The following is a 12,971-nucleotide window of genomic DNA, read 5'->3' on the forward strand; positions in this document are numbered from 1 at the left end:
CAGGGCGCATTATCCTGCTGAAAGAGGCCACTGCCATCAGGGAACACCATAGCCATGAAGGGGTGTACCTGGTCTGCAACGAGGTTTAGGTAGGCGACACGTGTCAAATTGACGTCCACATGAATGGCCAGCCCCGGGGTTTCCCAGCAGAACATTGCCCAGAGCATCACACTCCCTCCACTGGCTTGTCGTCTTCCCACAGCCGGTTCGGACCAGGCGGGATAGCCTTCGATGCCCTCGCGCATCGATGAGCCTTGGGCGCCCAACACCTTGTCGCCGGTTTATGGTTTGTCCCTCCTCGGACCACTGTCATTAGGTACTCACCACTGCTGACCAGGAGCATCCCACAAGCCTTGCCGTTTCAGAGATGCTCTGTTCCAGTCGTCTGGCCATAACAATTTGGCACTTGTCAAAGTCACTCAGGTCTTTACTCCTGCCCATTTCTCCTGCATCCAACACACCAACTTCAAGAACTGACTGTTCACTTGATGCCTAATATATCCCACCCCTTGACAGGTGCCATTGTAACAAGATAACCAATGTTATTCACTTCACCTGTCAGTGGTCATAATGTTTTGGCTGATCGGTGCAGAGTTGCATCGAGACTTGCTGACTCTTATAGTTAATGCCCCAACCAATGAAGATGAACAAACTATATGCTTTCTTTACCACTCTGTCTAAATGTGTTGCCACTTTCAGGGAGCTATGGCCTTGCACCTCAAGATCCCTCTGCACTTCAATGCTGCTAAGGGTCTTGCCATCAACCATATACTTTCCCCTTACATTTGAGCTCACAAAGTGCCACACCTCACATTTGCTCGCATTAAACTCCATCTATCATTTCTCTGCCTATTTGTGTAGTTGATCTATATCCTGCTTTATACTTTGACAGCCTTCCACACTGTCCAGAACTCCAGTCGTCTGCAAACTTTACTAACCAACCCATTTATATTTACATCCAAGTCATTTATATACATGACAAACAACAGAGGCCCAACATAGATCCCTGGTCATAGACCTGCAGCCAAAGTAATGGCCTCAGAATAATGCCTTTGCTGTGGAGTGCAGGTGTGACAGCTTGAACCATTTGTCCTATACTTTATCTCCACCTCCGTGGCAAGCTTGTAGGAGTGAGGTGTAGCAGCATGGTGAGGTTTGAGAATTACCGGGGCAATGAAGAAGCTTTGTGGGACACCTCTCTGTACTGAGATCGGATCTGAATGTGGTCAGGTCAGATCTGTTGTACACATGAATGTACTCAGATTGTATCTATTGTACACTTGAGGAAGACTCTAGGACTTGAGGAGGACTCTACATGGATAGGACAGGTTGGGAGTGATATGGACCAAGTGCAGGTTAGTGGGACTAGTGCAGCTGGGGCATTGTTGGCCGGTGTGGGTGAGTTGGGCCGAAGGGCCTGTTTCCACACTGTATCACTCTATGACTCTGGAGGTGACTTTCTCTGTGGCGAACAACAAGGAGATCCACTAGCAATACCACTGTTGGAAGTCCCAAAGATGATCAAAAGCACAGCATCACTGAGGTCCTCCTCTTTCTAAACATGGAAGATACAATGGGGTTTTATGACCAAAGCTCCTGTCCGCTAAGTTTTACAATAGTGGTGATGTTGTCTGTTCCAGAGGCCTCAGCTGACATTTGGCCTTTAGGGTATCTTGTCAGTTGTGACGGGTCACGAGGCCAGACCAGACAGGTTGCTGATGGATGTGGTCAAGGATACTCATAACATGGTCAAAACTGAAATGGTGATGTTCTTTGCAGTGTCCCTTCTCAGAGGTGCTGATATTCTGTCCCAGAGAGGCTGGCAGAGTCCAACCCAAGAACACAGTGTGTATGGGTTTAGAGTTTCCTGGATCTACTGATCATTCTCATAAAACCAATCAAGAGAGTCGAGAGTCAAGAGTATTTAATTGACAAATGTACCGGGAAAATAAAAAATAAAATCTTACTTGCTGCAGTTTTACAGGCACAATAATAACATAGAAAATAAACACTAATATTATAAATTGTCAGTTATACTTGGTAACTAGACTGTAATTTTGCAAGTATATAGTGCAGCCTATATAAGGTCCAGAGTAGCTCATTGCTGAGGTAGGGTTGTGGATAGGATTGTGCAGGATGGTTGATGAGATGATTGTTGTTCTTGAAACCTGGAGCTAATGGTTCTCGGGTTCCTGTACCTTCTTCCCTCTAGCAGAAGAGAAATTAAAAAAACTGGTCAGAGTGTGAGACTTTGATAATGTTAGCATGAGGCAGTGGGTCCTGTAGATCCGTTCAATGGAGGGAAGGTAAATACTCATGATGTTTCGAGTAATGTCTTTCTATTTCTGCAGTCTCCTCGATCCCTGGGCATTGGAGTTGCTGAACCCAGGTGGTGAGGCAACCAGTCCTGGTCATTTCTGGTAGAGAAGAAAGGAGTCTCTTCATAGGTGCTCATGATGGACGATTTCAGGGCAGACCAGATCCGATGGACACCTTAGCTATTGCTGTTTGGTGATTTCTGTTGTCTCATTTGTTTTGGGACCAGATTGTAGGAGGTGACTGAACAGATTAGGTGACAGTCATCAGTAGTGATCACGACATGGACCTTGAGGTCGCTGTCTTGCAGCCTCTGGCATGAGCGTAGATGAAGTCTAACAGGTGTCAGTGCTCGCGCTGGAGGTGCTGCAATGAGACCTTGTGTTTATCTCACTGATGAAACAGGGAGTTGGGTATGACAAGACCATTTTGCTAGCGAAATTACTCTCCTGGAGTTAGATTTCCAACTCACTCATTGCCAACCACACTTTGCTGGAAGAAACCACTGTCTCTGACCCTGGTATTAAACTCACCCGGGAGGATCAGGTTGTCTTCCTCTGGGACATGGGCTAGTGTTTCCTCATGGTCAGAGTGGAAATCCTCTTGGACCTCATCCTTGATTCCCAGCATTGGGGCGTTTGCACTAACACCCTGGCACGTTGGGTGAGGAGGAGATGTTCACATCCAGGGGGGAGTTACTAAAGTGCCAGACTGGCTCCTTCCTCCACCAGAAGATGCACCCACTGCATCCTTCCATGCCCGTGTCTCACTCAGGGCAGTGAGGTAGGTGTCGCAGATCGAGGGCCAAGCAGTGTTCAAGTGTGTCACTGTCATAGAAACATAGAAAATAGGTGCAGGAATAGGCCATTCGGCCCTTCGAGTCAGCACTGCCATTCAATATGATCATGGCTGATCATCCAACTCAGTATCCTGTACCTGCCTTCTCTCCATACCCCCTGATCCCTTTAGCCACAAGGGCCACATCTAACTCCCTCTTAAATATAGCCAATGAACTGGCCTCAACTACCTTCTGTGGCAGAGAATTCCACAGATTCACCACTCTGTGTGAAAAAAACTTTCTCATCTCGGTCCTAAAAGACTTCCCCCTTATCCTTAAACTGTGACCCCTTGTTCTGGACTTCCCCAACATCGGGAACAATCTTCCTGCATCTAGCCTGTCCAACCCCTTAAGAATTTTGTAAGTTTCTATAAGATCCCCCCTCAATCTTCTAAATTCCAGTGAGTACAAGCCGAGTCGGAGCTGTTAATACAGTCTCCTGATATCCAAGGTCCCCAATGCCATACTGTGGAATATGAAGCTGCCCGTGTGTGGGCTCTTTTAACATGTGGCGGCTGTACAATACATACTTCAGAGCGTGAGGTCTTGATCCAGTGGCAAAAGAGACCAAGGTGACTAGAGATCAGAAAACAACCTGTTGAGGAAATCAATGGGTCGGGCAGCATCTATGGAGGGAAATGGACAGATGAGGCTTCAAGTCAGGTCCCTTTTTCTGGCTGGAAATCAAGGTCTGCTGCCTGGTCATTAACACACACAAACACACACAGGAGGGCATGCACTTAGTCACATGTCAAAGCACATGTGTGTACACAGACACAGATACTCATGCCCACTGAGGCTGGAAACATGTACCAGCTGTAGTCAGGCTGTAATGCGATTCATTCTACCTGATGTTCTTTCAGAAATGACCGTGGCAAGCTGATTTCATTGCATCAGATTAAATTAATTGAAAGCCTGTAAGAATGCTCAATTAATAACCATCATTCGGAGTCCAGTTCCATCCTAATGAAGTCAACATCTGGTTAATTTTGTAAGACTGCCCATTTCTACTTCTGTAACATCAGTTCATCTGCTGCTGTCTCATTCTGAGTTATCGCTTTCCTTTATTTGTGACAGCTTTATTTTAATGGCACCTAGTTTCAGTCCCACTGCGCAGGCAAAGCGACCACTAATTACACAAATAACCGTTATGTTTCTGGGCTCAGGCAGTGTGTGAAGGAAGCTGATAAGAGGAAGAGATTTGACAAGGGTAAATCAAGGGGCTAAATAGCACTGATGGTGTTTTAGTGGACAAGGAAAAGGGGACAACAAAAGTTCCTCAAGGGCTGCAAAGTGGTGCAGCTGATGGAACTGCTGCTTCATTTCACCAGAGACTTGGGTTTGATCTTCACCTTGGTTCCTGTCTGTGTAAAGTTTGCATGTTCTCCGTGTGACTATGTGGGTTTCCTCCAGATTTCCTCCCACGTCCCAAAGATGTGCGGGTTTACAGGTTAATTGGCCACTGCAAAATTGCCCCTAATGTGTAGGGAATGGATGAGAAAGTAAGATAACATAGAACTAGTGTGAATGGATTTTCAATGGTCGGCATGGACTCAGTGGGCTGAAGGGTCGAAAAGCCTGTTCCCACTCAAAAACACAAGGCCCCAGTAAACATTGGAGTTAAATGCTATCTTGATGAATCTTGATGAAGGTGCAAAGAGGAGCCACAGGTTGTGATATATTTCATTAACAAAATCTGCATTTGCACAGCAACGATGGTTAAATAGTTCAAAGCATTTCACAGGCATCTTGTGTAATCAGACAAATGAAACCAAGACCAAGCCACAGAGTCCAGTTTGAACTCAGTGGCTGAAAGGTTCCCACCTCACCTGCACCGTAACAATTCCATGGTCTCTTCTGCAGCTACAGGGAGATTTGGTCAAGGAGCTCATTTGTAAGGAAGCATAGGGAATGGGTAGTAAACCATGGAGGTTAGAGTTATGCAGGTAGAATCGGAGCACCTGTGGTGTGTGATGGAAACGTACCTTTCATGATATCTTAAATGTGGTCATTGATGTCATCATGCTGGAGCAGGGATGTGGTATTGAGACCATTCTCCTGCTCAGGCTTCATCCTCCCCCTCTTCCAGTATTGTTAAATAACATGCAATGTTAGAAATTGCCCAAATTCCACCTGGCCCCTGGACTATTAAGAAATAATTTGTCACGTTGGATCACAAAAATGTCTGGCTGCTTGGACACAAACACACACACTCTCTCCAACTTTCAAACACACACACACACATCCACACGCTCACATGCACTCACACACACACACGCATACACGCACACCCTCACACTGACACTCACACAGCATTGAACATGAAACAAACAGCAGAAGAACATGCCGTTCGGCATGGACATTGTGGGCCGAGTTAAACTAATCTCTCTGCCTGCACCTGATCCATAACCCCCCATTCCATGCATATCCCTGTGCCTATCTAAAACCTCTTAAATGAAAGTATTATTTCTGCTTCAACTAAACCTAAAAAAATTAAAACATCCAGTTAGTCCCAACTGCCTTTTATAGATTCAATCATTTAGTTTAAGAAACCTACACAGCCCCTTGTTGATGGGCATGAATTCAACTTCGGGCTATTATGTCTGTAGCTTTAGATTCCAGTGCTCATAAAAAATCTAAAGCAAAATAAACTTATTTTTTATACTAATTCCTTCCTGTCTTACCTATCTAAAAGCCACTTAAACATCACTATTGCATTTGCTTCCACCACCACCCCTGGATGATGAGTTCCAGGCACCCACCACTCTCTGTGTAAAAGACACCCTGCACTTCCCCTCTCTGACCTTAAAGCTACTCCCTCAAGTCTTTGACATTCCCATTCCTTTATCCCCCCCACCACCACAATCAGTCTGAAGAAAGGTCTCGGCCTGAAACGTCACCTATTCCTTCTCTCCAGAGATGATGCCTGATCCCTGAGTTACTCCAGCATTTTGTGTCTACGTTTGGAATATAAGATAGACGCATGCGTCGGAAGGAAGTGCAGATGCTGGTTTAAACCGAAGACAGACATAGAAATGCTGGAGTAACTCAGCGGGACAGGCAGCATCTCTGGAGAGAAGGAATGGGTGACATTTTGGGTCGGGACCCATCTTATTCCTTTTCTCCAGAGATGCTGCATGTCCCACTGAGTTACTACAGCATTTTGTGTCTATCTTCAATTTAAACCAGCATCTGCAGTTCCTTCCTACACATTTTGGAATATAAGATGGCTGTTTCAGGAGCCTGACATCAGATATGTGAGTGATGCAGCCAGGTAAATGTAGCACATTGAGGGCATCTCGAAACGTCCGGGAGAGCAGGATTCACTGCTGACCATGAATTTTGCTCTCTTTCCCCTACACATGTAAATACACACACATGCACTCATGCAGTTTTACATTCACTCAGGTGCAAACATCCTTTCTCACATGTACACACACATACATACACAAAGATATGTATACATACTGACAGTCACACAAACATAGAAACACATACAAACTTACAGGTCCATATTCACACACAGGCAAGTGCACATTCACTCACATGCACAATTTATTTCCTCACACGCACTGGCACTCACACACCCACTTCGACCCATCCTCACACACCACAGAAACTTTCACAAGAACAGGAGCTGCATGGATAACTACAGGTCGCATCCCTCCACACTGCGCCATTCTCTGACTTCACCCCCCAGCCCTCATGGGCGTCGTGTGTTATTGAGTTCTCTGCAAGGATGAGAGGTATAATCCATCAGAGGTAACTCAATAATGATCAGAGAGCTGGGCATTTCATCGCAGGTAAATAATGGGAACAGTTTTGCACGCTGTGAAAAACAACAGTGTACAAGTTTAAAGCTCACAGATCCTTCAGTGAAGCAGCATCACCACTCTCCCTGCCGCTAGATTCTAAACTCATCCCAAACACAACCGATGTTTATTCACTGTCTAGCAGCATCTGAGCGAGGAAAAGCGAGAGACTTATGTTACAGTACATTCAGCTGAGAGGGAAGAAACATACTGTCTCTTTGAAAGAACTATTCATCTAATTCCACCGTCCCCTGCACTTTCTCCATTGCCCTGCATTTTGTATTCATTTTTATCTAATTTCCCATTGAAGGTTATGATAGAATCTGTTTCCACTTTGGGGCCATGTGTTCTATGCTGGAAAATTTCCTTCTAACTCCCCCTTGATCTTTCTGTCCATTTTCTCTATCCTGCTACTTTGACCTGGTGCCCTCTTGTTATTGACCTTCCTGGCAGCAGAAGTTGTTCCTCACTGTTTAACTAATCAAACAACCTCCACATATACATGCTTCCCGATTCCAAAGATCAAATACAAAGTTAAATTCTAGAAATAGCATTTCTAGAATTTAGCCTCAGAAGCACATGGAGGCCAAATCAATGGAAATTTTAAAGGCAGAGATAGATGGATCCTTGATTAGTACAGGTGTCAGGGGGTTATGGGGAGAAGGCAGGAGAATGGGGTTGAGAGGAGAAAATAATCAGCCATGATTGAATGATGGAGTAGACTTAGGCCAAATGGCCTAATTCTGCTCCTATCATATGAACCCATGAAACAGGCCACAGTATTCAGGGTTGGGAGTTTATTTAGGATTAGGGAGGAGGTGGGGAGAATTACTCTTAAAAGGAAATTAGAATTAGGAGAGGGGTCAATATGTTAGGGACAGGGGAGTGGTTGGGATTAGGGGAAGAAGTTTGGGTTAGTAAGAAGGGTGAGGTCTAGGATGGGATGTGGGAGGGGATCGGTGCTGAGAACTGGAGTAAAAGAGGTAGGGGCTATGGTTAGGAAGTGAATTTGGGATGGAAAGCGGGAAGGGATGAGGAGTACGGTAAGGATTAAATTGGGGAAAGGGGTTGGGATTAGGAAGGGTAATGTAAGGGGCTGGGGCTATAGAAACATAGAAAATAGGAGCAGGAGTAGGCCATTCGGCCCTTCGAGCCTGCACCGCCATTCAATATGATCATGGCTGATCATCCAGCTCAGTAGCCTGTACCTGCCTTCTCTCCATACCCCCTGATCCCTTTAGCAAAAAGGGCCACATCTAACTCCCTCTTAAATATAGCCAATGAACTGGCCTCAACTACCTTCTGTGGCAGAGAATTCCACAGACTCACCACTCTCTGTGTGAAGAAATGTTTTCTCATCTCGGTCCTAAAAGACTTCCCCCTTATCCTTAAGCTGTGACCCCTGGTTCTGGACTACCCCAACATCGGGAACAATCTTCCCGCATCTGAGTAGAAGGGTTAGGTTAGCAATGGGTTAAGGTTGTTAGGAAGAGGGATTGGGATTAAGGTGAGGGGTAGTGCAGAGGGGGGTTAGGTTTAGCCTGAGTTGGGAAGGTCAACATCGTTCTGAAATAGACAAACCCGGATATGTACTGGTTCTTTCTCGGAGAGAGTTCTTAAATAGCAAAGCGATCCGAGTAACAAATGTTGCCCAATTATCTTCACATTGCCTCTCGGTGTTTTGTTTTCCAGAAAAGCGGATGAAATTGTCTGAAGAGATGAGCTGGGAATACAAAACTAGCAAAGGCGCAGGAGAAGCTGAAGAATGGATAGGGAAATAACGGCACTTCAGTTGCACGGCTAGAGGTTTGAGAGCTGTTCTGTCTCTCGGCCCACAGAATAAGTTACTTGTTTAGCAGTTGCTGCTATCACGAAGTCTTTGCCATCAAATCCTCGGAGCATAAGGGGATGGCTCTGCAAAGCCTCGCTCTCTGGGTCTGCCTCGCATCGCTGATGAACGCTGTTGTTGTTTCTGGTGACTGCTGGCTCATCGAAGGAGAGAAAGGATTTGTTTGGCTTGCAATCTGCAGTCAAAACCAGCCCCCTTACGAATCCATCCCTCAGCACATCAACAGCACCATCGTGGACCTCCGTCTAAACGAGAACAAGATCAGAAGTGTGCAATATTCCTCGCTCAACAGGTTTGGCAACCTGACAGAACTCAACCTGACCAAGAATCAGATCTCCTACATCGAGGATGGAGCCTTTTCCGCCCAGTACAACCTGCGCGTTTTGCAGCTGGGCTTCAATAAGCTTCGCAACATCACCGAGGGCATCCTGCGTGGACTGGGCAGGCTGGAGTACCTCTACCTCCAGGCCAACCTCATCGAGGTGGTGAGTCCAAACTCCTTCTGGGAGTGTCCCAACGTGATGAACATCGACCTGTCCATGAACCGGCTGCAGTCGCTGGAAAGCTCCACCTTCCTGGGCCTCGGCAAACTCTCCACCTGCGAGCTGTACGGCAACCCCTTCTACTGCTCCTGCCAGCTGCTGGGCTTCCTCAAGTGGCTGGTGCAGTTCAACAACGCCACCAGGAACTACGACCGCACCCTGTGCACGGCTCCCATCGAGTTTGCCGGCTGCCCTTTGCTCGGGCAAGGCCAGGCTGGCTCCAGAGATGCCCTGACCTCCTTGGCCCTCATGTGCAACGAAGACCTTTACCCTCTGGACCCCAGGTCTCCGTACACGGAGAAGCCCACGACCACCACCGCCTCCGACAGCCCCTGCGAGGCGGACGACTGCCCGTCGGGCGAGGAGTCGACGCCGCTGATCTCCTTCCAGACGCCGGTCATCAGGGTGGAGGTGACTCCTGAGCTGAAGCTGAAGGAGGTGACTTACACCAGGGCCACTCTTCTTGTCCGCAGTTCCCCGTCAGCCGCCTCTCCCAGCCTCCTGGTGCAGTACAACAACAGCGTGGCCAGAGACGTGAAGAGCCTGGGCACCGAGGAAGAGGAGATCGAGGTGGAAGAGTTGTCCCCCGACACCAACTACACCTACTGCGTGGCCTCGGTGCGCGACTCCCGGCGTTACAACCAGACTTGTGTCAGCTTCTCCACCCGGGCCAGGGTCAGGGCCAAGCCGCTGCCCACAGCTGCCAGCACCACTCACTACATCATGACCATCCTGGGCTGCCTGTTCGGGGCTGCCATCCTCCTCAGCGTCAGCTACTGCTGCCTGCGCAAGAAGAAGGAGGCGAGGGTGAAGGGCAAGAGGGGAGATGCCAAGAAGACCATCATTGAGCTGAAGTACGCCCCTGAGCTGGAGACCATCACCATCACCCAGATGGCGCAGAAACCCGTGCCGCCCTCCGACATGATGTCCTCCCGCCTGCCCTTCCTGCCCTCGCCAGGGGCATTGGACGAGTACGATGTACAAGAGGCGCTGGATAGTCCCCCCACCAGCCGGGGCAGCTACATGGACGTCAGGACGGCGGACCACCCGTACCACCGGGACCTGCTGGAGAGCATGTTCGCGGAGAGCCACGGCTCGGCGGCCGAGATCTCCACCATCGCCAAGGAGGTGGACCAGGTCAACTTGATCATCAACAACTGCATCGACGCCCTGCAGACCGAGAGCAGCTCCTTCCTCGGGCCAGACCCAGGCGTGTCGGTGGAGTCTCAAGGCTTCCTGCTGGCCGAGCAGTCCATGAGCAAGCCAGGCTTCCTGTCGCCCGTGTACCGGGACAGTTACCACCCGCTGAAGAGGCACAGCAGCATGGACGCGCCGCCGAGGTGCCCCAGCAACGCGTCCAACTGTTCGGTGCGTAGCCCCAGGTCGGCGCGCTCCGAGATCTACGCTTGCCCGAGGTACAAGCCGGAGGGCAAATACATTGAAAGGACCTCTCCGGCACGCAGTGCTGTCATGAGCGGGACTCCGTGCAGAATTGGGAGAGCAGAAGCGGGCCAGATACAAGCCTACGGTGACCACTCGCACCTCTACGCTGGCTTGCACCCCGGAGAGAGGAAGCAGGCGAGGAGCCCCAGCCCTTGTGTGATGGAGACGCCGAAGAGATCCCGTGCCCGCAGGAACCTGACCTACACTCAGTTCTCCCCACAGTATCAAAGCGTCAGCTACGCCTCCAGCCCGGAGTACTCCAGCAAACCCTCCAAGGGCGTGTGGGAGCGCTACAAACCCCACGAGAAGTGGCACGGGCAGGATGAATACTTCGCCGCCGGCTACGCGCTGAGAAAGAAAGTCCAGTTCGCCACAGATGAGGATTTGCATGATATTCTAGATTACTGGAAGGGGGTTTGCAACCAACACAAATCATGATCCCCAAATTTACCGGGACTAAATTGGGCACAAGAAAAAAAAATGGAAAAGTTCCAAGTGTCCGTTTTTATTCTTAAAAGAAAATATTCTTGAAATTAAACTTTAAAACTGTAAAATAATTATTTACAAACATATATTATACAAACCCACTCATACATATATATATATAGAGAGAGAGAAAATATCTACCTATATATTATATATGAGAATATAATATATGTTTATAAAGATGGAACGAGGGAGATAAGGACACCCAGAAGCCTTGGAATATCAGATATTATTTATCGCATGACTCTCTCCTGTAACTGTGACTCACTGTGGTGTACATGGGGCATTGTTCGTTGTACAGTGCACACTGTGACTGGACTGTACTGTGTAATCGTAGCGCACACACTCCTCACACCCTGCGTTGTACAGTAATATTTACCAGTAAAAACCCCAACCCCCCCCCCCCCTGCAGTTATGTACAGATAAATTTCTATATTTGCAATGATGTTTCTGGGTTTTTTCGCCTGTTTGTACCAGGTTTTAACCGTGGATTTTACAGAACAGTTTGTTTGATTTCCGATGAATGTCTGAGCACTGACCGCAAGCATTGGATAAAACTGGACTGGCAAAAAAAAGAGATGAACTGAATGGTTTCTTCTGTCGCACTCTCACTGGTCCAAGACACCGGCTCTCTCAGTGAGAGGAAAGTCCGCACTGCCCACGGGGGGCAAAGATTCAAAGGGGGAGAGAGACAGAAAGAGAGAAAAGCAAATAGGGAAATATGAGAGGAAATTAAAAGATACGTTTAGAAAGTGCTCTATTTGTACAACATCACGCCCTATAAGTGGAGGTTGAGGAGTGTATTTGCCAAACGCTGTTATACGGGGCCTGGTGAGAACATAATAACTCCATAGCCAGTGAAGGTTTCAGGTGAATATAGACCCACAAGGAGCAAAACACAACGCGGTGCTGGCACTCAGAGGGTCAGGCAGCATCGGTGGAGGAAATGGACGGACTACGTTTCGGTTCTAACCCGCTGAGTTCCTCCAGCAGCTGGTGTACCGTGGAGAATATCGATCAGTGGGCGCTGCCACCGTGCAACGTTTCAACGCGTAATATCCACTGAGTACAAAGTTAGCTCAGAATGAACTTTGGTGAATGGGGGGGATTTCAATGAGGTCACAGCCACGATATAGTAAACCCTCGATATTATACATATCTTCATAAAAGATTTCGGTTATATCCGACCGAGCGTCCCTGCAGTAGTCAGACACCACTCTCTTTAAGAATACAGGCTGCTCCATCCAGTGGGGAGGCCATAGAAATTGACAAGCCATAGAAATTGACAAGCCATCGAAATTGACAAGCAATTGAAATTGACAAGCAGTTGCTTCCATGGACACTTAGCTCTATTGAACAATGTAATAAACTGCCTTTGGTATTTTAAGCTTGCAGTAACAAAAATACATTTTTAGCTGTCTTTGGAAGAAGATTATGGAGTTAACATTTAAGGCCGATGTCCTTTCACGCTGAACTCCTGGTGGGACGTTGGTCATGGGAATCTGACTAAGAGCAGGACAGGATTTCCTCACCCCAACACGCTGCCACCCCAACGTCTCATTTTCCTCTCAATCTCCCAATGCACAAATTAGCAGCAGGGGCAGCGGTTATTGTTGTTCCCCAACGATAACTGGTGCAGGGCTCCGTCTGGGGCCGCTGCGCTCTGCTTGGTGAGGGAGGCGCCA

The 12,971-nt window shown here is 47.9% G+C and overlaps 1 protein-coding gene across 1 annotated transcript; it reads left to right on the top strand.

Moving 5' to 3' along the window:
• Window positions 1-8,623: 8,623 nt before the first annotated feature.
• LOC144590582 (protein ELFN1-like) lies at window positions 8,624-11,846 on the top strand. The gene has a single exon (XM_078395101.1). The coding sequence runs from the start codon at window positions 8,875-8,877 to the stop codon at window positions 11,236-11,238; it is 2,364 nt and encodes a 787-aa protein (XP_078251227.1). The 5' UTR covers window positions 8,624-8,874; the 3' UTR covers window positions 11,239-11,846.
• Window positions 11,847-12,971: the final 1,125 nt, after the last annotated feature.

The sequence above is a fragment of the Rhinoraja longicauda genome, unplaced genomic scaffold (genome assembly GCF_053455715.1).
Source record: "Rhinoraja longicauda isolate Sanriku21f unplaced genomic scaffold, sRhiLon1.1 Scf000218, whole genome shotgun sequence".
In the NCBI taxonomy this organism is placed as follows: Eukaryota; Metazoa; Chordata; class Chondrichthyes; order Rajiformes; family Arhynchobatidae; genus Rhinoraja; species Rhinoraja longicauda.